At 44.6% G+C, this 26,800-nt stretch overlaps 2 protein-coding genes and 1 long non-coding RNA gene across 4 annotated transcripts in view; 2 read left to right on the forward strand and 1 right to left on the reverse strand.

The window, feature by feature from the left end:
• The window catches only part of LOC141989220 (cytosolic phospholipase A2 epsilon-like), a 63,372-nt gene extending 45,342 nt beyond the window's left edge, over window positions 1-18,030 (forward strand). Inside the window, exons 13-21 of the mRNA XM_074955655.1 lie at window positions 2,267-2,403; window positions 4,089-4,314; window positions 6,426-6,540; window positions 7,043-7,180; window positions 9,392-9,499; window positions 10,719-10,907; window positions 13,772-13,938; window positions 16,354-16,540; window positions 17,798-18,030. Coding sequence (XP_074811756.1) covers window positions 2,267-2,403; window positions 4,089-4,314; window positions 6,426-6,540; window positions 7,043-7,180; window positions 9,392-9,499; window positions 10,719-10,907; window positions 13,772-13,938; window positions 16,354-16,540; window positions 17,798-18,030 — 1,500 coding nt within the window. The remainder of the gene's footprint in view (window positions 1-2,266; window positions 2,404-4,088; window positions 4,315-6,425; window positions 6,541-7,042; window positions 7,181-9,391; window positions 9,500-10,718; window positions 10,908-13,771; window positions 13,939-16,353; window positions 16,541-17,797) is intronic.
• LOC141989223 (uncharacterized) lies at window positions 6,885-26,327 on the reverse strand. 2 transcript variants are annotated; one of them, XR_012639934.1, is made up of 4 exons: window positions 26,208-26,327; window positions 19,602-19,676; window positions 18,014-18,125; window positions 6,885-7,193 (listed from the first exon to the last, which is right to left on the reverse strand). It is a non-coding gene; the product is annotated as an uncharacterized LOC141989223 (long non-coding RNA). The 2 variants fall into 2 exon arrangements; XR_012639933.1 differs by lacking the exon at window positions 18,014-18,125.
• The window catches only part of EHD4 (EH domain containing 4), a 55,295-nt gene continuing 52,047 nt past the window's right edge, over window positions 23,553-26,800 (forward strand). The window contains exon 1 of the mRNA XM_074955656.1: window positions 23,553-23,782. Within this exon, the coding sequence (XP_074811757.1) occupies window positions 23,553-23,782 (230 nt within the window). The remainder of the gene's footprint in view (window positions 23,783-26,800) is intronic.

Below are 26,800 nucleotides of genomic sequence, written 5' to 3' on the forward strand. Positions count from 1 at the left end.
TGGCACCATTTTCCACAGGTGGTGGTGATTTTAGCTGATATCTCACTCCTGAGGGTTACAAGGCAGAGAGCAGAGAAAGCACAGCTGCTGCTGGTGTCCCAAAGGTGCCTGGGCCTGTATGCTGCTAGTCTGTGCACTGCAGTGGTGCCTGCTGAACTGATCACTGAGTGGCACAGGAAAGAGTCCTACCACAGAGAAGGATATAAAGCAATCCTCCCTAGAGATCTTCGGCAGAGGATTGCAGAGTACCTCCATGAAAGTTTCATCAGTATCTCTCAGGAAGATTCAAAGGACATCCCCGAGAACATAAACAAACTGTTCTGCATGGCCCCTCTGCCTAATTCTAGAGGGGAATGAAAAACAGATAGCACCTCACCTCTTTTGGTTGTACCACTACCTTGTCTAGCACAACTAAATTAATGATAAGTCAAAAGATGTGTCCTCCTACTTTGGGGATGCCATCCCTGTAACTGAAAATTTATCTACACACTTACCCAAGGTTCCTTCCTCTGCATTGGGGTCACCCGTGCTTGACTGGTTGGACTGTGGAGGAATCAAAAACAGTTCCCGGCTCGCTGTGCAGCTGGATTCCCTAGGTCGCCTGTCCTCCATTCTCCTCCTTCTCTTCCTCATCCACCATCTCTTCCACCTCACTGTGCACATCCTGTGACTCGGTCTCCTCGGAGGTATCTATGGTGGTATGGGGAGTGGTGGTGGGGTCTCCGCCAAGTACAGCATGCAGCTCTTGTAAAAGCAGCAGGTCTGTGGCACAGCAGATCTAGTGTTGGCCTCTCTGGCTTTCTGGTATGCCTGCTGCAGCTCCTTGGCTTTCACTGTGTACTGCTGTTGATCCCTGTCGTAGTCCTTCTCCTGCATCCCCTGACCAATTTGTTTATAGATGTTGACATTTCTATAGATGGTGTTGGAGCTGTGCCTGCATAGCCTGTTCAGGCCCAGGAGGTCCAATATCTCCTGTTTTTTCCAGGCAGGAGCACGTCTGGAGCATGGAGCCGGCATGGTCAGCTGGGCAGTTGTACGCAACAATGGAGAGCTGCTAGGGGTGCTTGCCAAGCCAGACAATAAGAAAAAGGAATTTCAAAAATTCATGGGGCTTTAAATGGAGTGGAGGTGGGGAGTCTTCTGGTCTCTCTGACCCCTAGGTTGGGGAGTTCACAACTGAGACCAGAGCAGCCAGTATGGGGCATTGTGGGACAGATACTGGAGGACAGTTAGGATTGAGATAAATAACGCAGTGTCTACACTCACACTGCATCAACCTATGTACATCGACTGTGGCTCTAAACTGCTTGGGGAGGTGGTGTTACTAAGTTGGTGTAATGGAACACTTACCTTGGTGGGAGACAAATTTAAGTGTAGACACATGCACAACTAGGTAGACATGAACTGCCTTGTGTTGACCTAACTTTGTAATGCAGACCAGGCCTCACTGTTTATAATTGATCTGAACCTGACTTTCCATTTGCACCTGTGCTGCATAGGTGCAAAATACTACCATTCTGAGTTGGTTGTGTTTACAATTACTTTGTACTCACTGGGCAGGTTTAAAGTCATCCACACTTCTGCACAAAAATGATACTTCCTTAAAGACTTTATGCTAAATTTACCATTTGTGCCAGCAGTGTCTTTAGCCCAGTGCATGGTATCCATCTTTAGTGTTAGTTGAGCCAACTTATCTTTCATGTGAGATATAGGTTTAAGTCACCGGGGGAAATGGTACAGAAATGTAAACTGATTTTACAAATCTTTGGATCAAAAAAATAAACAAAACAAAACTCACAAAACCTTACATTCTACAAGGTTTGCCTATTCCTAGATGACCAATACCTACTGACAAGGTCACAACAGTGATAGTTTATTGCATTTAGTACAAGTCTATTACAATCAGGAGATAACAATTCCTGTATTTTTATGTTGATCTCCTAGAAGATTTTTTAGGAAAATTGAAAGTATTGAGGTTAGCCTCCAATTATGCTCAGTGTTTAAAATTCCATGACATGACAGCCTTTGCTTTCCAATTGCTGAGCAGTAAGTTACAGAAAACTCAGAGCAATTCCAGTTATTTCTATGCAGCATGGTTAATTCAGATCATGTCTCTACTTGCAAACTGATCATATACAATTTTTTTTACCATTTAATCAGGGCTGGAACTTGTTAACATAATTTCTACTCATCTCCATTCGAATCACTAATTGTCCTACCCATATAGTTATTTTTCATTAAATGTATGCTTTTCTGCATTGACTAGGTACCAGTGGTGGCATTCATGACAACAGGTGGTGGTACAAGAGCATTGACAGCAATGTACGCTCACCTGTTGAGTATCCAGAAGCTGAATGTTTTGGACTGTATTTCATACATCAGTGGTTTATCTGGCACAACATGGTAAGGAGGACCAAGCTTCTGACACAAAGAAATTAATTAAGGACACACAATTTCCAGAGTGGTGAAATGTTTATTAGTCTCCAAGTAGTTATGCATGTACCCATTGTAACCTAGTTTAAATATTGTGATAGACCCAGGCCAGTTGGGTACAGCAGAGTAGCAGAAGGCAGATATACTGGCCACTGGATTAACAGTTTTTTGTTCTCTGACTGACCAGAGCAGGGGCTGCTCCAGGCTAATGAGAACACCTGACTCCAATTAACCTGCAAAGAGTCAGGTGAGGCCATTAAGCTAATGTGACCACCTGACTCTAATTAAGGCCCCTCTGATCATATAAAAGGGCTCACTCCAGTCAGGTAGAGAGGAGTCAGGGAGCCAGAGGAGAGGAAGTGTGGCTGAAGGGCTGGTTAATGAAGACCCCCTCAAGTCATTGGTAAGGGAGCCCTAAGGTAAGGGAGAAGCAGGAGAGCTGTGGGGAAGCGGCTCAGGGAAATGTAGCAACTTTGGCAGAGACAGGTTGGCTGCCAACAGCTGCTACCATTAGGGTCCCTGGACCAGAACCTGGAGTAGAGGGCGGGCCCGGGTTCCCCCCAACCCACCACTACAGAAACACCTCCTGGGAGGGGAAAACAGGCTTTTGTCAGGACAGGAGGCTAAACTGTTTTGGCATAAGGCCGTAGGAGTAACAGAGACTGTGGAAATTCTCTCACCAACCTCCGTTGCTGGCTTATGATGAAAAGGGCTCAGTAGACTGTATCCCTGGCCCTAGAGAGAGAAGGGCTACGTGGAGGGTTGCAGTGAGCCTCTGAAGCTAGCATAAACCACCTGGAAGCATGGAACCCACAGGGACAAGGTTGGAGCTCTGCCACAATATCTAATAATTATTATTATTTTCATACACAAACCAAGAAATCATCACCGTTTATCGTTTCCAGAGGCCTTTTTGTCCAACAGAATTATAATTAACAAGCAGCTTTATTCATCTAGTGTGGCTTTTTCATGTCGGCCTTTGTTAGGTGTTTACCAATATTTGCTATCATCCATGATCATGTGTGAATGCTATCAACAATGGAAAAGTAGCAAAGTGGATTAGAGAGATTAGATCATCTGAAGCTACAAGCAACGAAGGGAGACCTGCTGCTAATAAATGTACAGTCCTACACCACCAGCACAAGTAGGAAATAATAAATCGTATATAACTTTTAGCAAAATGGGTGGTTGTAATAAAGCAGCCACACCCATCACATTAAAACAATCTTGTTTTAATTTGGTGGTATTAATATTACCCTAATATCACTTTTCGATGTACCTAAACAGTGTAGTTGCTGCAGCAAAGCAGAAGAATGTAGAATCAGGATTGGGGAGTTTGTTACAAATCCAAAACTTGAGCTAGGCTTCCAAATTGTTTGCTGAAATTCACAAACCTTTTGGAAAACGTGGACTGGGTGTCAAGCAAGGCTGGGCCCATTTAATGGACATTTCATGAAACTTGGTGGTTTCAGTTAAATGTCGTTACATTTCACTGAGATTTTTGGTTTCGTTCAAACGCAAAAGGCACATCGAGGTGTAAACTCACCCAATCTGAAATCAAGAAATGTTGCTCAACGCGCTCTAAGCCAAAACTTGAGAGTTTCAAAGAGCTCTAATTTTGAACCCCAACTTTTCCTTATATTTCCTTTTCTCAGGACAATGTCAAATTTGTATGAAGATCCTGACTGGTCACAGAAGGATATGGAGGCATCAGTCAGTGATGCTCGGAAACATGTGATCAAAAACAAGTTCTTGGCCTGTTTTTCCGTGGATCGTCTGAAATACTATGTAAAGGAGCTACACCAGCGGAAACAAGAGGGGCACAAGATATGTTTTACAGATCTGTGGGGACTCATCATTGAAGCCATGTTACATGATGGGGTACTATAGAACATTTACTCTTTTCAGAGTCTTCCTTTAAGTAACTAATCTTCTGAAAGTAGAAATGAGGATAAACTGTAAACCCTAACGGGATATGCCCACTCAGCATGGCTGCAGAGTTATTCACACAAACAAGTTTTATTTCTTGACTGCATCATGTATATGTTAAAATTAGACCTGCTCAAAAAACGGGAATGAAACCCCCCTCCTATGGAAACTCTAGAAAATCCAAAATTCCTTTTTAAGAGCTGATTTTTCAAAGTGCCTTAAAATCCCTATGCATAGGGAGATTGCCTTGATAATGTATATGCTATAAGTGGAACTGGGATACAGCATGTGATGCAAATTTGGAAGTGTTTGGTCAAGGGGTTCCCAAAATGCAGCCCAAACCCTTTGGCATTTGAGCTACTTTTACTTTTCGAAGTGCTCTCAAATCCATGTGCAATTTCGAGGAAGTTTCACCCCACCACACACACCCCATAAATGCTTCCCCAAAGCCATCAACCTTTCTCTCCACATCCCACCTTGTGCCAGGTTAGTGGGTAGTATTGTGTCTGGGAGATAAAGCCTCGTATGCAGGAGAAAGGGGACTGGGAGATAGTTGAGGTAGGGAAGTAGCTACCATATTGAAAATGACACCAAAGAGGCTAGTACAAGTGTCCTGGCCAGGATGAATCTCTTCTCTGCCAGGAGAGGCTCACTGAATGCCTGCCAGACAGCTGTAGGTAGGGCTGATTCTGTCCAGGGAGTTGGAAACAGACCCACTCCAAGCATGCCACAGGCACAGCATGTAACACTGAGCTGAAAAGCAGCATGTATGGCTCCACGGGCACATGGAGTTGAGGCTGGGAGAGGGAAGGAGAAGGAGGCAGCGGCACACTCACTGAGGCATGAATTTTCATTTTGTTGTGGTTCATAATGGTTCAATATTTCATTTTCCACATTTTCAGCGGAATTTTTCTATCCCCGTTTTTTGTTCCCCCAAATTAGTAACTCTTCTAAATGAATTAATTTTGATTTTTAAAAATTATTCCCGCCCCCCGCCCCGTTTTTGAAAAACAATCAGTGTGACACTAAAGTGACCAGTGAAAATTAGCAACATAAAGAACCAAACCAGACAAATAATAAAAAAGAAATACAAATTTCACTGAATGACCGAACTTTTTCAGATCAAAACTTTCTACATTTAAAACACACACACACACACAAAATCCCCTGTTTTATTATTCATTATTATTTACATATTCCACAAGGGCATTTAAAAAAAATTCAAAATTTCAACTCCCTCCAATTAAAACACAATAGGAGAATTTTGTGACTGCTGATGCAGGCAGATGCGAGTATCATTTCTCTGTGTTAGCAAAACCCTCTGCTCCCAGAGTTGAATTCAATCCAAAGAAAGGCAGGCAATGTTGGCAGTGCTGCCCCCCTTCAAGGTTCCAGGCCAGGGTGTGGGGCGCAGTGCCACCCTCCCCAGGAAGCCACTTCAGGAAGGTGCTGAATCAGCACCTTCTGCAGCCTGGCTGGCACTTAACACTGTTCCCAGCCAGCATTGCCCTCTTTTGGTCAGTGCTTTATGGTGCTGGTCACCTGTGCCCTCTGCAATGGAAACAGGTTCTAACCACACTACAGTTTTAAACCATATCGTAACTGAGCTCTTCATTCTTGTACAGTGGTGCTGCAGTGGTGGCTTTCCTGTGACATTTACCCTTTCTGGATGAAATGACTCATGCATGTTCTCAACTGATCCTTTTTTTAAAAAAGTGTGTGTGGGGGGGCTATTTTTTTAAGTAAGCAAAAGGTAAAAAATGACAGTTTTCACCAGTGAAATCTTTGAATGTTCCAGTATATGAAACCTTGACAAACTGATTTTTAAACAACTTTAAGCATTCAAGTGAATGAGACTACTCTCATGCTTAAAGTTAAGCACATGCTTACGTGCTTTGGTGGATCAGGAACAGAGTGCTCAGTACATTGCAGGATCAAGCCCATAGAGGAGAACCTGGTCGGAACTGAGTAGGCATTTCATTGTAATATTCCAAGCCCCAGTAAAGTGGTAGGTCCCTATGTCATTTACATTTTCCTCAGTTATATATCTTGTTTCCAAACAGGAAGACCACCATAAACTCACAGATCAGCAACAAGCGCTCAGTCATGGTCAGAATCCCCTGCCCATCTACCTTGTTCTCAATGTGAAGGACAAAATTAGCAATCGAGATTTTCGAGGTAATAATTATGTTCTAGAAATTTATTTTTCTTTAAATCTAACCGGGTTCAGCTTAGGGTTAGAACTGGTTAATTTAATGTAAGAATCCTTCTTAAATCAATTCACTCAAAAGTGGGCTTATATTTCTTATTAATTAAATTTGTCTCTCTCTGTATTTCTGGTTTGGCCTGGGATCAGAAGCAGAATATTATGACAGAGGCTATTATCACAAGATTATCTGGCCAGCACAGAAGCAGGAAGTACCAGAAATCTCATGAGCTTTCCAGACACCTGTGGGTGTGAGAAGAGAATTCACTCTCCATGCTCATCACTGTTATATCTGTATTGAATAAAAGTGGCCAGTTAGCAAATATGCTAGTTCAGCAACTAGTTTGTCATGAAGAAGCTGAAACCAAAATCTTATTCTATTAATAACTCAGTTTATTCATATAACAACCATATTTTTCTTTACCCGCAGTCAGGTTACTGCAGTAATATTTTTTCTTCTGACTCTTTCTTTAGAATGGATGGAGTTCACTCCCTATGAGGTGGGACTCCTTAAATATGGGGCCTTCATTCGCGCTGAGAATTTTGGAAGTGAGTTCTTCATGGGTCGGCTGATGAAGAAGCTCCCAGAATCCCGGATCTGCTTCTTGGAAGGTGATTTATTGTCCTGGAAAAATGTAATGTAACATAAGCCAGTCACTGGCAAGCCACAGTTTTATGGCTGCTGCAATTGGTACAGTGTCACCTTCTAGAAACTGTGTAAGGTGATGTATCTGAACCAATAACATGTCATGATCTGCAGATTTAAAATCTCTCTATAGTGTAATTAAGTGAGTTAGATTAATCTGATTTCATTATACTGTCATGCACAAGGCATCTGAAAGATACTTTTTCATCTTTATTTGAACAACACAATTTTCAAAATGTTGCAGTTTGCTCAAGTACCAGTCTCTTCTGGATCCCAAATCTACGAGAAATTCAGCCCCTGGTATAGAATGGTCCTACTGCTGACTTTTAGCGCTGATTGATTCAGCAACGTAACATTGAAACATAACCTAATAATCATCAGTATGTGTAATATTCTGAAGCAGTACAGCTGTTCTAAGGAGTCTTTTGTACGTACTGTATCCCCAAACTATTTACAAATGTAAAGAATACAATTTAATAAATAATATCAGAGAACAGAGAAATGAACAAACAGATGAGAGAGAAACAAAACAGCATGTAGTTTTTCAGATGAGTTTTAAAAAGAGATGTGGAGTGGATGAAGCAGAAGGAAGCAGGAAGAGGCTGCCAATTTATGGCTGGTTAGCAATATTACCGTCACTGAGACAGACTTGAATTTCAGTTCAGATGTATAGTAAAGTAATAACATCTACCGCATATGTATATGCAGCCTTGTTGTAGCTGTATCAGTCCCAGGATATTAGAGAGTCAAGGTACATGAGGTAATATCTTTCATTGGACCAACTTCTGTTGGTGAGAGAGATAAGCTTTCTAGCTTACACAGAGCTCTTCTTCACGTCTGGGAAACTAACTCATGCTATGGCTGCACTAGAGAGCTTACAGCAGCACAGCTGTACCGATGCTGTAAGATCTCCTGTGTAGCCGCTCTGTGCCAGCAGGAGAGAGCTCTCCCATCAACATAATTAAACCACCCACAGTGAGCGGCGGTAGCTATGTCGGTGGGAGTTGCTCTCCCGCTGACACAGCGCTGTCCACACCAATGCTTCTGTCAGTGAAACTTATGTCGGTCAGGGCTGTGTTTTTTCAGGGCGTTATAGGGCTACAGCACAGTAATGTCTATACAGCTTCATCAAACTATGTTATAATATTATGAGGGCACAACTGGGTTGTAACCAGATGCCTCAATATGGTAATTCTGTATTGTAAATAGAATCTAATATTTCCTTCCCTTCCTTTTGCATAAGCACTGCACACAGCCATAGAAAAAGAGAGCCCCTGGCTTACTCTTCCTGCTTCTCACCCTGATTGGTGTAACTAAAAAGGATTTATGTAAAGGGAGTTTCAGGTTCCTATTATTAAATTAGCAATGTTGTGACTATTTGCCTGTATGGACCTTTCACAACAGCCACTCGAAAAGGATTTCAGGGACACCAAACTGCCTTTACACTGCCCACACCCAGGAAAGAGTGGATGCTGACTAACATAGGTCATGGGACCCCTAACTACATTCGGTGATTGGCTGGAATGCTCTTGGGAGTGCTCTTTGTAATTCCAGGTTGGTGTACATGTAATCTCCCAACTGTTAGGACCCAGCTATTCCTGGCCCTCATTCAAATCCCCCCAAACTGGCCAACATTTCAAATCTTCAGGAAATGTAGTATTTGCATTGTTGCCAATTCATGTGATTTCCCTTCCCCAGCCCCACCCAAGTCATGCAATATTTGGTATTTTTCTTAAAGCCCAGTTCCTGGAGGTATGTGAGTAGTTGGGAATATGAACTGTTTTTTTAAAGTAAGCTTTCAACTTGGATTGCATATCTATAGCCGAAGTGCAATCCAACTGAGTCAAGAATTTGAGTCTGCAAGAACCAGTCTTGAAAGAAAATGCAAAAGTCTGATGATCTTTTTAATAAAGAAGCTATTTGCAGTGTGACAACAACAAATATAGTGAACCTACAAATTTATGAAAAACATTATGTAGCCTATGCCAGTAGATGGTGCTCTTTATATTTACTATACATATGAGCATGCAGAGAGAGAGAGATGCTGCTTTTTTATATGGAACTCTCCTAACAGAAAGAAATTGAATACAGTTCACTGGTAAGGATGGAAGGCAATTTTTAAATAAAATGCTTTGAAGTCACAGTTTATTCTCTGTCAAATTTCTTTCATGTCACAGGGATCTGGAGTAGTGTATTTTCCTTGAACCTTATGGATGCCTGGTATATCTCCTTTGAGTCAGAAGAGTACTGGCACAAATGGACCCAAGACAGAGTTATTGACATTGGTTAGTTATTTTTACATTGCATTTTTGCTTTACTTTTTCTTAGGGTTATTTTATTTAATTACTTTACTAATTTATTTATTATCTAATGCATGAAGTGGAAAGGCATGTCTTGTGTTGCCGTGCAGTAATCATTTTGGTTGATTGAGAAGCAGAATTGATGAGATCTACCAAGGATGCAAATGAGATGCCCCTGATATGGGGTCTTGAAGGAGAAGGGTAAACTATATAAGAAAAATATTCTTGAAAGTATGGGAGGTGGGGCTTATCCTTCCAGGGCCCACCATTCTTCTGATTCTCCGTCTAGCCAAACACCAGATGTGTGTCCTCCTTGTGAGTGAGGTATAACATACTCTTGTTTCCTTTGTTAGTTTTTGCTGTTTTTAAGTGGTTTTTATTTTTGATCCCACTCAGGAATTAATTTGGGTATGTTTCCTTATAGTTTTACTTATCATTCATTAGGGTGCCCAGAGATGTAAGACATACATTATAATAACAGTAATAATAATAATAAAAAGTAGCATAGATGTGCATGATGCTTTCCAGAAATAAGATATTGTCCCTGCCCCAAGGAGTTTATGAGCAAGAGTCCAATTCTGCAAACCTTTACTACTGTATAATATAGTGCTTGTTACTGTGGGTCATTCCATTAAGGTCAATAGAAAGCACTACACTAAATAGTAAGGGCTTGCAGGATGGGGACCAAAATACGAAATACAGTAAATCCTTACAACAGACTGAGTGGAGAAAGAAGAGCACTGCAGCAAATATTCCTATGATTCATTTTGTCCTGTTGCATTTGTAAGCTGCAGCTTGTGTGTGTGTGTGTGTGTGTATATATATATATATTGAATTTGTTGGAGAGACAGGAAGTTAGTAAAGGGATGTGTGTGTGAGAGAGGGACATGGCAAGGATACAGGAGAGGAAAATTATTTTAGGTGCAAAATGTTGGCTGGGATCAGGTCGGCGCAGAGGGAAGGAAGTTATAGTATACCAGGTTAGAGAGAACTATAGCATGGGCAAGGCTTTTTGTAGTGCTGACTGAGAAGAGGAGACAGATTATGGAAAGGTTAGACAGATAAGCAACTAGCTCTGTGGAGAGCCTGGATGTTAGGAGAGAAGGAAGTTGAAATGAAGCCAAACATCCTATAATAATTTATTATAGAGGACTATCCCCAAAATGAATTCAGATATACAAAACTTTTATCATTTTTTCTGCAGACGAAGAAATTGTTCTACCTACGAGGCCAAGTGAGTTAAATACTCGGGTGGTCTCCCCCCCAGATAGCCTTTCAACTGTTTTTCGAGATGTTTTTATGTTGCGGCCAGCAGTTTCAGAAATCCACAATTTTCTAAAGGGTTGCCAGATGCACAATAACTACTTGGAGAATGAGTTTTCTAGATGGAAAGGTATGGTGATAGCTTCCTATTTGAAGTTGCATTTTTAAAGATTGGGTTGGGGTCTGGAATTTCGTGTGGATATCTGTGGACCTTAGTGGAAGTGAATGAAGCGACTCAAATGGTTCAGTTACTTTGTGAGAATTCCTCGGTCGTAATACATGGTGTGGTATGGTATGGTATGATATGATATATGAAGGCTTTAAGGGTATAAGTTTGGATACACCCATTACCCATGAGTGGCAAAGTCATGAGTAAGTTATGCAGGCTATTATTTTGTTGTTTATATTCCAGATATGCCCCAAATGTGCAAAGGATTGTCAAGACATTGAGGAGGCTGAAGTCTCTGCCTCCCAAACAAATGCCTGGCAAACCTTTATACCACAACCCAGTATCATATATTCTGTCTATGCCATGTATGTTACAGAACATTTGCTCTAGGAATGTTTTCAAGAGCTTTCAAAAGTGCATTTGGATTATTTTTTGCACCTCTGTTTCAAACGTCAGAAGTCTTAATTACCATGAGTCTAACTATACAGGACTTGGAGAAAGCCATAAAAGCCTCTAGAAAGGACATTCAAACCTTTCTATACCTAAATACATCATGACTTTAAGTAAGATAGCTCGCAGTCCTGCAGGGCTAGAAGCAAATGCAGTTTCCTGCTGGGAATCTCCCCTTCCCAATGATATAAAGATCCTGTTTTTAGCCTGTGACAGTTTTACATATAGAAAGGCTGTTCTTGGTGCATGACTGAATCTTGTCCACCTGGGGCCTTGGGCAAGTATAATTTTTGGGGAAAATCCACATTTAGAGGAGGAGAAAATATTTATTTTGTAGGTTGATTTAAGCTTCTCAGGGGTTTGGAATGTTACAATAAGTCCCAGGAGGATGGATTAGTGGCCAGAGGGCAGACAAGGCAGTTAAAGGTACATGATAATTCCTTTGTCACATGGCTTTTCAATTTATACTCCTGGGGGAATTCTGCACCAATGTACATGTGCAGAATTCATGTCCCCCACAGATTTCTTTGCTTCCCCGGAGAAAAATAACTTTCTAACAGGGACGCAAAGGGAAGCTGCAAGAACAGTCACACACCACTCCCTAGCAGTGCAGGTACATCATTTCAGGCACCCAGAGCAGCTGGTAGAGAGGTAAATCACCGCAGAGCTGGGGACAACCCAGCCAGTGGCTCCTACCCTGAGCCGGGATCAGCTGCTAGTGTCTGGAGGCAGGAGAGGACGGGACTTCCTCTTCCTCTTCCCCTGCAAGGAGTGGCTGGGCCAGTGTCAGATCCATCCCCAGAAACCTCCCACAGCTGCAGGAAGCTCAGCATCCTCCCCTGCTTCTTGCCCCCATCACTCCTCAGCTGTGCGGGGAGGGCCACTATATGGGGAGCTGCTCCCCCATCCTCCCAACCCCCGTGCATACCCAGACACCCTGCCAGGCCTCACCCCATACACCCAGAATCCCCCTAAAATTCCATATCTGAACCCCACCCCACTGAACCTCAACCCCTGCATCTGGAGCCCCCCTGCACCCAAACTGCACCCCAGACCACACCCCACTGAGCTCCCTGCATTCAAACCCCCACCCTGATGAGCCCCACCTCCCCACACCACCCTGAGCCCCCACATCCAGACACCCACGCTACTGACCCCCAACTAGCTGCACCCAGACCCCTCTGCTGAGCCCCAATCACCTTCACCTAGAACCCCCTTACAGAGTCCCATTGCTCCTGCACCTGGAACCCCCTCAATGAGCCTCTGTCCATCCAGATCCCACAACACCTAGACCCCCACCCCCCACTGAGCTGCCTGCACCCAGATTGTCTCCCACAGAACCCTTTCATCCCAAATCTGGATCCCCCCACACTGAGCCCCTTCACACTTGGATCCTGCCTGATTGAGTCTGCCTGCCCCACACCTGGTGCACCTGATGCAGAGGGGCAGGGCCCCAGGGTGTTTCTGGGGCAGGCCCAGGCCTTGTGCTGTGTCAGGGTCAGGTGCAGCCTCACCACCAAGTCCGTGTCCCAGGGGTGGGGGAGCTGAAGTGTGATCTCCCACCTTTGTGCAGCCAGTGGCCTGTGCTCCCCACTGCCATGCTGGAGCCTCTGCATTCATTTATTGGCAAATCAAACTTGCAGTATTCTTAATTTTTTGGCACAGAATGCCCTCAGGAGTAAATTTATCACAAGTAGTGTGTGTGTGGGTGATTATACAATATATGCAGTAGTTGCAGTTAAAAAGTTGTCTTTTGCCCTTTTTACTGGTAGGTAAGATATTACTGGCTCTGGTGGTATTCCCTGTTATAAATACAGAGAATTATTCTTAAACCAGTAATATTTCAGATACCAGCGAAAGGAACAAGAAAACTGTATAGTTGCTCCAAATGTACATATGAATATATATCTATCTTTGGTACTTACATGACCTCATTACCATAGTATCTAGACACCTCCCAGTCTTTATCCCCATGAAGTAGGAAAGTACTATTATCCTCATTTTTCATATGAAGAACTGAGACAGAGATAGACCAAGTGACCTGGCCAAGGTCATACAGGAAGTCTGTGGCAGAGCAGGGAATTGAACTCTGGTATTGTGTGTCCCAACCTAGAGCCCCTTTGTCTGTAGAAAGCAGACAGAAAGAATTGCTTTATGCTGCCCAAAAGGGTGGTTGCTGCAGATCAATAATGCAAACGGCAGAATGAGGAAACCCAGACATGAAGAACAAAAAGACTGTTGTACAAAACTGAGTCTGTGGTCAGAAAGGGAGCTGAATTCTCTTTCCACTTTCTAACTCTTTATTGTCCTCAGAGTAGTAGAACACCTACCCTTGCAGTGATGCACACTCTTGACAAGAAATATTTTTCTGGTAGACTGTGAGCTTGACTGTCACCCCAACCAGCTGACAGGAGCGGCAGATCACCTCGCTCTGGTAGATACTGCATTTGCCTTCGAAACCAGTTACCCACCGCTTATGAGGCCTGAGAGGAAAGTGGACCTCATCCTGCATTTCAACTACAGTTCAGGATCACAGATAGCGGTCAGACTTTTTGCCTTTTTCTTCAGTAATATCCCCCCTTTCAGCTGCCAGAATTGTTAACTCTCTATTTCCAAACACTTAAAGAGAAAGTTGTTTCTAACAGGAATGAACTCATCCTGCCAGTGGTGTGAATCCTTGTTTCAGAATCACTGGACTGTGTGCTCTGTATAAAAAAAACACTACCTAGGCCCACATCCACAAAAGGACCCAGGTGTCTAACTCTGACTTTAGGCACCTAAGTCCAAAATGTAGGCACCAATGAGAGCCTCAAAACCCCTGCTCAGCCACCACCTAACCCTGCAGGCACCTAAAACACCTACATTATTTCTGTAAAAGTCCCCTAGAAGCCTAAGTTTCTGCCACTGGGTATGTGCACTGCTGCCTCAGCTAGACAGCCGGACACCTATCTCATGTCCAAGCCTCAGCGGGATCCTCAAACCAGGAGAAACTATGGGTTGCTATAAGAAAAGGAGTACTTGTGGCACCTTAAGAGACTAACAAATTTATTTGAGCATAAGCTTTCGTGAGCTTCAGCTCACTTCATCGGATGCATGCAGTGGAAAATACAGTGGGGAGATTTTATATACACAGAGAACATGAAACAATGGGTGTTACCATACACACTGTAACGAGAGTGATCAGGTAAGGTGAGCTATTACCAGCAGGGCCCAAACTGGTAGGCATTCTCAAAGCATGTTTAACTTCAGTTGGGGGGGAGGCAGCCTCCCCTATATCCTTGAGCCCAGTAGGAAACCCATTTTCAAATCCCTTCTCTACATTAGGCAGAGGGGGGAATTGAACTGGGGTCTCCCACATCCTGGATGAATGCCCTAACCATTGGGCTAAAAGTTAGAAGAGAGGCTGCTGCTTCTCTTCCTCCCAGCATTTTCACTAGGAGTTAGGCATGTGTTCCTGCCTTTCTGGCAAGGACTGGCTTAGTCACCTGACTCCAGGAGAGGGTTCACAGCTTTGGATCCCAAGTAGAGAGAGGTTCCTCGCTCCAGCCTGGACTTAGATGCATAAACCTCAGAGAGCCAGGGCTTAGGAAAGAAAACTTTTCATCAGCCTCCACTATTGGCTTGTTTAGGTAGCCCCTCAACTAGCTTTTGTGGATCCCATTCTCAGGTGCCTATTAAGTGAGCTGTAGCTCACGAAAGCTCATGCTCAAATAAATTGGTTAGTCTCTAAGGTGCCACAAGTACTCCTTTTCTTATTTCTCCCCATTCATTGTACAGGAAACTTGTGTGCCAAACTGAGGGTTTGTGGGTTCCACTGGGTGACTAGGCACTTTAGTACTTATAGGGGAGATGGTGTGCAAGTTTCTGGATTGGGCAAAATTTTCTCTCACTTGTTCAACACGTATTATAGGTATGTTAACATATGGCAAAAATTATTCTGGCCACTTTGGGATTATCCCAATGTGAAAGATTTTAAACTTGACTCTTGAGGGGGTGCGTGGGGAGGGTGTACTTTTGGCTAGTTTTGAAAAGAAATTCAGTTTAGAAATGAAGTTATAATCACTTGAAACTTACACATGCCACCACGTATATAAGGTGTGCACTTCCAGATTTAAACATGCTTTCACACACATTTTTATGTGTGGGGAAACTGCACATTCAGTTAAATACATCTCTAACCATTTGAGTGTTTGATCCTTGTGGTCCTTTGCATTCAAATACATGCAAAGACCATTTGAATGTTTCACCAGATATCTAAATGCAATTACTTTTGTATCTCATCATGGGGATTGGACTTTCAAATAAAATCATTTGGTGCTTTTTTTATCCCAGTGTTTGATCAGACATTCAAAGAACCCAAGGTGCCTTGCCATCTGAATAACTGTAGGTGTGGTTGAAGGAGTGCTTAAATGCATTATTTTTTCAAAATCTTGCTTTAAAAAATAGGAAGTTCACTATAAAAAGATAACTTACATTTGATGCAATGTTATATTGTGGTTGACTTTTTAGGGCTTGACTGTGTAACCATTACAGTGATGAGCTTCAATGGGAGTATACATGTGAGTGAGCACCACCCACATGAGTAAATCCTGCACAATTAGGTTCTTAACATGCAGTTCTTTTGTCACAAAAATCTTAACTCATCCACATAATAATATACCAACCTATGGTGCCTCATGGCCTGAAGGATTCCAGTGTGGTATACAAACTCAAAGTGATATGCAAATTATACAGAGGGATCACTTCACCAGCTCCTGAAATGCAGTCACAGCTCTGGCAGGAAGGGGGATGTGGGAACTATAGATCACAGTGGGCTAGACGCTACCACCCTTATTCGTGTTGCTTAGTGACTTACTCCACAAGACTTACTCCACTCTTACGGAAGTCAATCTCTTAAATTAATCTTAGTCTTGTCATGAGTTTCTGATGTTTTGTTTTCCCTTCTGTGATTACCCAGCCTTTGATAAAAGCCTCTAAGTACTTCGCAGAGCAGGGAATCCCTTTCCCCAAAATTGTGCCAGGTGAAGAAGAAGCAAAAAGTCCAAAGGAGTGCTACATAGTTGGAGACAAAGAAGGCCCAGAAACACCTGTAGTGCTGCTTTTCCCACTTGTGAATGACACCTTTAGAAACTACAAAGCACCTGGTAAGTTAGCAGCAGCCAATCACTTTATTAAAGCCAGCATGATGAGCTTATCCATTCTGTGGATTCCCACTTTTAATTTCATTATAATGAACCTATATTGGCTGGATGCTTGTAAAAGACTTTGCTTTTAAACTCCTCACTATAGTACCAGGTATGTCTACATTGCAATAAAACACCTGTGGCTGGCCTATGCCACCTGACTTGGGCTCGCGGGGCTCAGGTTGCTGGGTTATAAAATTGCAGTATAGATGTTTGGGCTCGGGCATCTACACTGCAATTTCATAGCCCCAGAGCCTGAGACCAGCGATGACAGCTTGAGAAAATAGTTCTGAGGGATGTGAACAGTTTCTGTTTGCTTCACTGGGTTCTTGACTCTGAAACCTCAAATTGACTGTTTTAAATGTCAACCTTGTTAACTACTTGACTGCTGATCATTTCCACCTAATGTGCTTATCTCACAATCTCAAACTGCCTCCTAGGTGTCAAAAGCCTCAGCTGTTCCCTATCCAAGTTCTAAAACCTCTGCTTCCCCCAGGACATCTTCTACAATACAAGTTATTCGTTATCCATACAAAAATCTACCCTACATTGAAAATGGAAAATTTGAGGGCATCAAATAATAAATTGAATTTGTTCATTTTGATATTAATGTGGGGGCTGCTGTACTGATCTATGAATCATTTTTGTATTAAAAATTAAAATCACCTCTGTTTCTTAAATGAAGCTGACATGGAATTTCCAGTTTGTCACATCAGAATGCCACAGAAGCCAGGTGTCCTGCTGCAGAGTTTAGATGTAGCTTGTCACAAAGTACATGAGGCCTAATGATTAATATCTCTAATCACTTTCTCCTTTGTAATAAATTTGGTTCTCTGCTCATCTCTTAACACACCCTTCCTCTTTTTCCCCAATTCCTCTTTCTCTATGCTGACTGCTATCAAGGCGCACACCTCTCCTGATTTGGTAGTGGATGTGCAACTTTTTCTAAGATCACTATGAATGTCTCCCCATGTGCTGGCCTGTAGGAGGTGCTCAGAGAATGATGCACTAGGCATCTAATTTCCACCAGTCTTGAGAGTGGTGATCCAGGCAGCACTGTAGTGAAGTAAGCTAAATATACTCATAAAACATCCTCACAGTAAGAAAATCTCACTGGAGAGAAATCTCTGGTCTGTGACTGATTGTGTGCACATGGCTGATAAGGCCTAGGACTATAACCGTGTCCCAATAATAAACCTAATTGCTATTTTCCTCTAGGTGTGAAACGTAGTCCCTCAGAGATGGCAGAAGGTGAAATTGATGTTGCCGATATCAATGGTTCATATAATATAAATAATCTGCGCTATTCAGAGGAAGATTTTGACAAGCTGGCAAAACTGAGTTACTACAATGTCCAGAATAATAAAGACTTGATTCTTCAGGCCTTGCGTATAGCTGTGGAACGGAAAAAACAACATAGAAATAGTCTCAAACCTCATACTCCTCTGTGATGATATATCTTTCTCTCCCATCATTGGGAAGGATCCCAGCATTCTACTGATTGTCCAGCATTATGGATATGAAAAATATCCATCTGTTGATATTACTGAAGAAAAAAGGAACGGAAACAGAAAGTGACGGAAATCCAAAGAATGCTAAAAATGGCATTCAATCTGTAATAGGAAAAACTAGTATCTGCCTGTCAGAAATGGGAATAAACATAAAGAGGAAAGCTCTTCCATAATTTATTCATATGCTTCCTGTTAGGGGGCTTATTCCTTCACCCACTTACTTCCCTGGTTCTTCTCGCATGAACAGAGAGCAACAATACCCGAAGTCCAAAGGTGCAAACAATTCGATGTTTATTGGGGTGAACTTCCAGCAAGCATGATTCCAGTTTCCTTCCTTAGTATCCTCCTTCCCAGCTCTGACACCACAGAGCCTTACACCTGTGTCCCTGTTCCCATTTCTCCCTTTAACCAAACAGGATTCCAGTTTCCTTACTCCCATTCCCTGTTCCCATTTCCCCCTTTAGCAAAACATGGTTCCAATTTCCTTACCCTCATTCCCTGTTCCCATTTCCCCCTTTAGCAAAACATGGTTCCAATTTCTCCACCCCCATACCCTGTTCCCATCTCTCCCTTTAGCAAAACATGGTTCCAATTTCTCCACCCCCATACCCTGTTCCCATCTCTCTCTCTCTCTCTCTCCCTCCCTCCCTCCCTCCCTCCCCCACACACACACACACACACACACACACACACACACACACACACCAAGGCCCCCTCATTTGCTACAGATTATATAGTAAAACCTCAGTTCTGCTTAGCTATACCTTAACCAATCATTTTCCTGAAATTTAACTAACCAATCCTAACATATTGTAACATGATTATGTAACCAATTATATCCCACCACCTTAATTAGTTTACACCCAGCAAAATTAATTATACAGCAGACAGGAACAATCACAGAACCAGACAGAGATTATACAGACAAACAATAGCAAAGTGGGAACTATAATGACAAAACAATACAGAAGTGAGGATTTCACATCCCAGTATTGATAAGTGAGTTCTTGCCAGACAGGATGCTGTTTCCTTTTACATTTTCTAGGCACTTCCCTTTCTCTGGAGGTGATAGGCATTATCAGGACAGGATTGTATTCCTAACAGCCCAATAGCACCTTCTTTCAATGTGACTAGTTTGGAATGTGAGGATGTGACTGTTCGCTTCCTAGCTTATGGCTGCCTCTGCTGCTTAGCCAAAGGCCTTAGCCTAAGCACAGGGCCTCAGACTGTCACAGTAAGAGAAGGCCCTTACACCAGCAGACAGTGATTTTGATTCTTTCTTTTATACTTCTAGAACTAGCCAAGTGATAAGAATACACCTAAATTCTTAGAGTACAGGCCTTTACAGACAGGCCTGAATATCTATATCCTAACACTTCCCTTGTTAACACTCTCAGCAGTGTGGCCAAGTACTGAATTGATGTTGAGGCTGAACTATGCTGTCACTTCTAGAAGTGATCTGCCTCAACCTTGACTTGGAAAGATTGGCAAGGAAATATGAAGTAGCTTACATTGTCATTGTTTGTGTTGTATCTATTCTGTCAATTAAGGGAGGACTTCCACGACCAGGACTGCCAGTCCAGAACCTTTAAAGAGAACAGAATCAATTTTTAAATAAAATAATTAACATACTAAGCTTTCTATACAAATATATATAAATATGAAGTAAAATTTTGCATAATAAAATGTGTTTTCGGATTCTGAGTGGTAATAATGAGATTTTTTTAAAAACAACATCCTCTTCTATTAGCAGAACTATTAATGCAAATGATTGATTCTGTATTCACAACTAGCAAAGGGTCTGGCGTAGAGATGATGCAAGCACCAGAGTTCAGCTTTGGAACTGAATGTGAACTTTCCTAGTGTTTTAGACAGTTTGAATTTGGGATTCCAGTTTAGGTTCATCTTGAGTAAGACAATCCCACACACACACATTTCCTAAGGAGAAATTAATTTTGTAGAAACATAGCAGAGGTTTAGTTTTTAAGTCTGTTATTGTGCCTACAAACTTGATTTTAATTTAACAAACTTTTTGGGTGTGGGAACATCCTTAATTTTTTTAAAAAACAGTCCTAAGTTCTGTTGCAAAGGCTCCCTGTTCCTACAAACCCTACCAGTCCTACAAGAGAGGAAGCCCAATCCAGCAGACTTTAGGAGGTTCAGTGGTGAGTGGGGAATGGTTCCTTGGTCTGCTTGCTCACTCCAGTGCTAACCCAACATTCTGTGAAGGGAAGTCCTGATGCTACAGACTTCCCATGGTCTACAAAAAGGAAGTCTGTCTTCTGCAAATTATGTTGGTCCTCAGAATCAGGGCTCTCACCCAAGGAGGGGATAACTGTGTCACTCTTCCTTTTGGCTTCATAGTGCCGGAAGGACTAGAACTCTACTGAGTGCAGGAAAGGGGGACAGGAAATGTGGCTGGGCAGGAAGCTTGATGAGCAGAACCAAGAGAAGAACCACTTCCCTAACCTTCCTGCTGCTTTTTAGACCCCATGAAGGGCTTACAGGGAGTGATAAGCTCCTTTCCCACATCTTGTGCAGCTCCCTGAGTAACATTTTTTATGAGACACCAAGTAATAGTTTCCCTCTCAGGGACTCTGTGAATTTTAGAGGGGGTAACAAAATAAAGCTTTATACTGGAAATCAGTTGCAACCTTAACTAAGGAGCATGTTAACGAAGTTTAATAGACATAAAAATAGAACCTTTTGAAGGCTACACACAGAGGTATCATACATGAGTAAGAAAACTCAGAACTATGTAAAAATGTGCTGATACAGTGCATGGTTAAAAGATGTGACTATCCCAGACTTCAGTAACATAAAGCATGATTCTGCAGACCCTTTCTCCCACATGTAATATCACTAACTTTGCCAGGATTATGTGCAGGCGCACGCCCTCTGCAGAAGGAATCTTCCTGTGGTTGGGTCCACTGATAGAGCAACACAAAGCAGCCTGAATGCATCGGCGAATTGGCCCCGTGGTGTGTATGTGAGAGGTTGCTTTCTATTGGTTTGTTGCAACTTAGAAGCACCATAAAGTTATTTTTATAGCTGCTATCTAGTGAGTTCTCAAGTAGTACAAAGATATTGGTTGGAAGAAGTAATAGTGACTACAATATGTTGACGTTCAACACCTTTGATGAGCAGTCATCAGAAATAAGAAACATGAAACCAAACTTAAGAAAGGGGAAACAAAACTTAAGAAATGGTATTTCCAAAACAATGAGGAAGCCAATCAAAAAGACCCTAAAGCAAAAGTGAAGGACTTTAAAATACTTAGACTCAGCATGGAGGTTTCTTAAATACACCACAACAGAGTTACAAATGGCTTGCATAGGCTTAAACAAAACATGAAGCAGAAATGCAACCAAAACCAGAATGGTTAAAATACAAGAGGTTATTTGAACCCAACAGCTATTCTTTGAGGGGAAGGGAGAGGAGAGGGAATCCAGCCCTACTGAAGCCAAAAAATGAGTGCATAAAATGTGGTATTCAATAAGCAAGATGGAAAGTAGGAGGTCTAACAGGGATGTTGAAAAGTAAATACCCACCAAATCTTGTTTGTAGCTATGTTGGACTACCAAGCAGTAATTAGGGAGGAGAAGGATGTTGCAGAAAAGTTTAATGACTTTGTATCAGCCTTCACCATGGAGGACATGCCCTCTAAAGCCAAATATGGACCTAGCTTCAGCAAGGTCTTGCCCATTCACCTGCATCCACCCCAAAGTTTTATATTCTAGATAGGCAGCAAGCCTATTAATTTATTTATTCCTTTTAGCTGATAAGTCTCTGTTCAATGCATTGAGATTTTTAAAAGCAATTAGGGGATTTAGGCACACATCTTCCATTAAAATATATTTTAAAATTAATGGAATGTGTCTAAATCGTATAGGCTGCTTTGAAAATCTCAGTGCATTGGACAGAGAGTTATCAGGTAAAAGGGATAAATAATAAGAAGTGATCACTTAAACCTACACATATAATGTGATCACCTACATCTATTAGACCAGTTCCACTGAAAAATGTCAAAGTTAATATGGTATGAAATTTAGCTGTCTCTAGAAAGGAAGAAGATGCTCAGTCTGGGCTAGCTTGGCTTCAGTGAAACACATTACATTAGGTACAGACTTCTCAGATGATAATGGATGGCTATATCTGCTGTATCTAGAAGATAAACTTTTGGGAATTTAAGAGGAAAAATGGACAAAACTTTGCTGGTCCAGGTCCCTGGCTGGATACCAGGGACCAGATTTTTATAGTGGAATAGGAGGAACACATCGTTTGTGACCAAAACTTTGATGGATCTGGTGAGACCCAGGTACCAGATCTGTGTTGCTTTTGCACTGGATTGTGCTGAAGTCTGAAGTTTTTCTGGTCAAGTAGAAGTGGCAACATGTGTAGTTTACTTGGGATCAAAAACTGATAGGAGCTAGCAATTTCTAGGTGGTGGATGTGTGTGTGTCTTTACCCTGCTATTGAGGAGAGATACACAGGGGTCTGGATTTTTACAAGTAGAGCCAGCTGCCCTTCTTCTCTATTTAACTGGTAGAAGATTGGTATGAAGAAACGAGGATGAGGGTGCTGACTGTTTTTGTGGTGTTGCTCTGCCAGTTTCAACAGTGTTGGGCTAAAAGCTGGTGCAGTGTTTCTCTATTCAGACAGTAGAATTGGGGGAAATGAGGATAAAGAATTATCAAAATCAATCATGCTCTGGGGACCAGATACAAGTTTTTATAGTATTATTGGGCTAAAGTGCACCAGAATCCAGATTATTCCAGTGAAGTAGGAGAGGCTATGTTTGTTTTCTATTCAGGTTGCATAATTTGGAGCTTGGGCCGCAATTTGCGAGATCCATGTGGATCCAGGTGCTGGTTGTGGATTTTTGTAGATCTCCTGCAGGGATGCATTGGGGTCTAGGATGTTTTTTCCCCCAGTAGGATTGGCTAGATATTGTCCATTCATGCCACAGAATTTGGGACTAAGGCCCTAAATGTGATGGGTCTGGCAGGGTTCAGGTGCCAGATCTCAATGTCTGCGGTGGCTACGTGCCGGGAGACAGTCCAGGCCCACAATTTTTTGGCACAGTAGCGGAGCATAGACGGGGGAAGGCCTTAGCGGCGGGACTCAGCAGGGCGCGGGCACCAGGGGACGCCGGTGCCGGCTCTGGGGCTCCGTGCTCTGGGAACGTGCGGGGATGTGGCAGCGGTGACTCCACTAGATCGGCGTTGACGGGACACTCTGGGGACCTGGCGCCCCAAATCCCCAGGCCGAGGGTCATTCCGGCTTTTCCCAGCGGTGCGGAGACCCGCCGGGGGGGCGAGAGGGTTGGGCCAGGCCGGGCTGGCTCCCCGTCCCGGGGGGCGGTGCTCGGGCCGTGCCCAGGGGGGAGGGGCCGGGCCGGCGGGGCGCTGCCGGCCGCCAGCCAGTCAGTCAGTCAGTCTGGGCGGCGCGGCGGGGTCGGGATGTTCAGCTGGATGGGGAAGCAGGCGGGCGGGGGCGAGCGGGCCGGCGACCCGGTGCAGACGGTGACCGGGGGGCTGAAGCAGCTGTACACGCGGCGGCTGCAGCCGCTCGAGGACTATTACCGCTTCCAGGACTTCCACTCGCCCGCGCTGGAGGAGGCCGACTTCGACAACAAGCCCATGGTGCTGCTGGTGGGGCAGTACAGCACGGGCAAGACCACCTTCATCCGGTAAATACCCCCCCGCCCTCCATTGCCAGCCTGCCTGCCCCCCCGGTAAATACCGCCCCATTGCCAGCCTGCCTGCCTTCCGGCCCCCCCCCCGGTAAATACTGCCCCCCCCGGTAAATACCGCCCCATTGCCAGCCTGCCTGCCTTCCGCCCCCCCCGGTAAATACCGCCCCATTGCCTGCCTGCTTCCCACCCCCCGGTAAATACCGCCTCATTGCCAGCCTGCCTTCCGCCCTTCCTCCGTCCGGTAAATACCGCCCCATTGCCCTCCTGCCTGCCTCCCGCCTTCACTCGGTAAATACTGCCCCCCCACCCCCCGCGGCCCTCTGGTAAACACTGCCCCATTACCAGCCTCCCACCTTCACTCGGTAAATCCCCCCCGCCGCCCTTCCTCCCTCCGGTAAATACCGCCCCATTGCCTGCCTTCCGGCCCCCCCCGGTAAATACTGCCCCCCCCGGTAAATACCGCCCTATTGCCAGCCTGCCTGCCTTCCGCCCCCCCCCCCGGTAAATACCGCCACGATGCCTGCCTTCCGCCCTCCCCCCCCCCGGTAAATACTGCCCCATTGCCTGCCTTCCGCCGCCCCCCACCCCAGTAAATACCACCCCATTGCCTGCCTGCCTGTCTCCCCCCCCCCCCGGTAAATACCGCCTCATTGCCAACCTGCCTTCCGCCCTTCCTCCATCTGGTAAATACCGCCCCATTGCCCTCCTGCCTGCCTCCCGCCTTCACTCGGTAAATACTGCCCCCCCGCCGCCGCCCTCTGGTAAACACTGCCCCATTGCCAGCCTCCCACCTTCACTTGGTAAATCCCCCCCGCCGCCTGTTCCTCCCTCCGGTAAATACTGCCTCATTGCCTGCCTGCCTTCCTTCCTCCTTCACTTGGTAAATACCCCCCCACTGACCGACCATCCTTCCTTCCTCCCTCCCTCCAGTAAATACCGCCCTATTGCGAGCCTGCCTGCCTGCCTTCCTCCCGCCTTCATCCAATAAATACGCCCCCACTGCCCACCTTCACTTGGTAAATACCCCCCTGCGGCCCTTCCTTCCTCCCTCTCTCTGGTAAATACCACCCCATTGCCGGCCTGCCTTCCTCCCGCCTTCATCTGGTAAAGACCCCCTCCAGTGCTCGTCTTCATCCGGTAAATACCCCTGGCCTCCCGCCACTGCTCACCTAAGTGAAAATTCCTTGCCTCAGTCCAGCAGCGGTCCCTTGATACACCCCTTCATTTATAAATAACCCCATTGAGGGTAAACATCCCCTTTCCTTCCTCATTTGGTAAATACCCCCCACAGGGGTCAATACCTTCCACTGTATACCCACGGGAACAACATAGACACATAGCCTACCACCAATGTAGTTGCCCCCTGTGCCTAAGCTTAATGCTGTAAAGACTTCAGCATCTGGGTTAAATACCCCCTTGGCCCTCCTGCCAGCACACAGTTTCAGACAGTAAATACCCCCTAACTACCTACTCTTGCATGCACTGTGGTCATGCCCCCTGTCACTTTCCTTTCATACAGTATCTATTTCACACCTACACTGAATGATTGGTTCCCTGCCCCTTCATCTTCATATGATAAATACCCCTCACCCTGTCATTTCCACCCTCACCTGGTAAATACCGCCTTGGCCCTGCTGCCTATCTGTTAAATAATCCTCCATCTGCCCCCTGCACTTGGATAAAAAAAATACCCTTTCATGTGGTATTTTTCATGTGGGTGAACAAACCTACCATTTTCATACAGTAACACACTTATTATCCTTGAACAGTAACACACCTCTAGAGTAAATGCGGGGTGGAAAGTTGAGAGGCCTGTCACTCAAATGAAGACAATAACCTTGATGGCTGACGCAGAACAAGCTCCAAGATGTGGCTTGTGTTATCATGAAAGGGCAAGTGAAAACATCTCCACTGGGTGGACAGGTGGAACAAGTTTGCTTGGATGGGGGCAGGGCTGAAAAATGTGGAGTATGTAGAAAAGTGCATACACATGGTTTGAAAGTAGTTTAAAAGAAAATAAAAACGTAACATGTATTAACTACCTGTTCCATCTTAAAGCCACAAAGCAAGTAGCATTGGTGTATTGAGTGAGGCAGGACCTTTTGTCTGTTGACATGCAAATTAACTAATCAGTCTAAACCAGGGGTGGGCAAACTTTTTGGCCCGAGGGCCACATCTAGGTGGGGAAATTGTATGTAGGGCCCTGAATGTAGGGCTGGGGCAGGGGGTTGGGGTGCGGGAGGGAATGTGGCGTGTGGGAGGGGGTGCGGTGTGCAGGAAGGGGCTCAAGACAAGGGGTGTGGGGTGTAGGAGGGGTGTGGCAGGGGGTTGGATTGCAGGGGGGGTACGGAGTGCGGGAGGGGGCTCAAGGCAGGGGGTTGGGGTGCAGGAGGTGTTCAGGGTGCCTGGCGCCGCTTACCTCGATCGGCTCCGGGGTGGCAGTGGCGCGCGGGGCTAAGGCAGGCTTCCTGCCTGCCTTGGCCCCACGCTGCTCCCAGAAGTGGCCAGAATGTCCGGCAATGGCTCCTGAGGGTGGAGTGGGGCAGGCAGCTCTGCTGCGCGCTGCCCTTGCTTGTGGGTACCACCCCTGAAGCTCCCATGGGCCGCAGTTCCCCATTCCTGGCCAATGGGAGCTGCGGGGGGCAGTGCCTCCAGGCGAGGGCAGCGCACGGAGCCCTCTGCCCCCCCTTCACCCCCCCCCAGGGGCTGCAGGGATGTAGTGCCAGCCTTAGCCCCGCTGTGCCAAGGGGCTGGCAATCCCATGGGCCGGATTGAAAAACCTGACTGGCCGGATCCAGCCTGCTGGCCATAGTTTGCCCTCCCCTGGTAAGCCTTCTGTTGTGTTATCACTGTATTGGAGAGTAAAGCTTTTCTAAATGTCTGCAAAATATGATATTTAAGTTTGATGCACATTTCTGAATTTTTGCAGCACTCTGTCGTTTTGTTTTTGCCTTCCTGTTTAAGGACGCTGTCTCATGGGTTTTTGTACTGATGAGAAGGAATATGTGTTGT

The sequence above is a fragment of the Natator depressus genome, chromosome 6 (assembly GCF_965152275.1).
Source record: "Natator depressus isolate rNatDep1 chromosome 6, rNatDep2.hap1, whole genome shotgun sequence".
Lineage (NCBI taxonomy): Eukaryota > Metazoa > Chordata > Testudines > Cheloniidae > Natator > Natator depressus.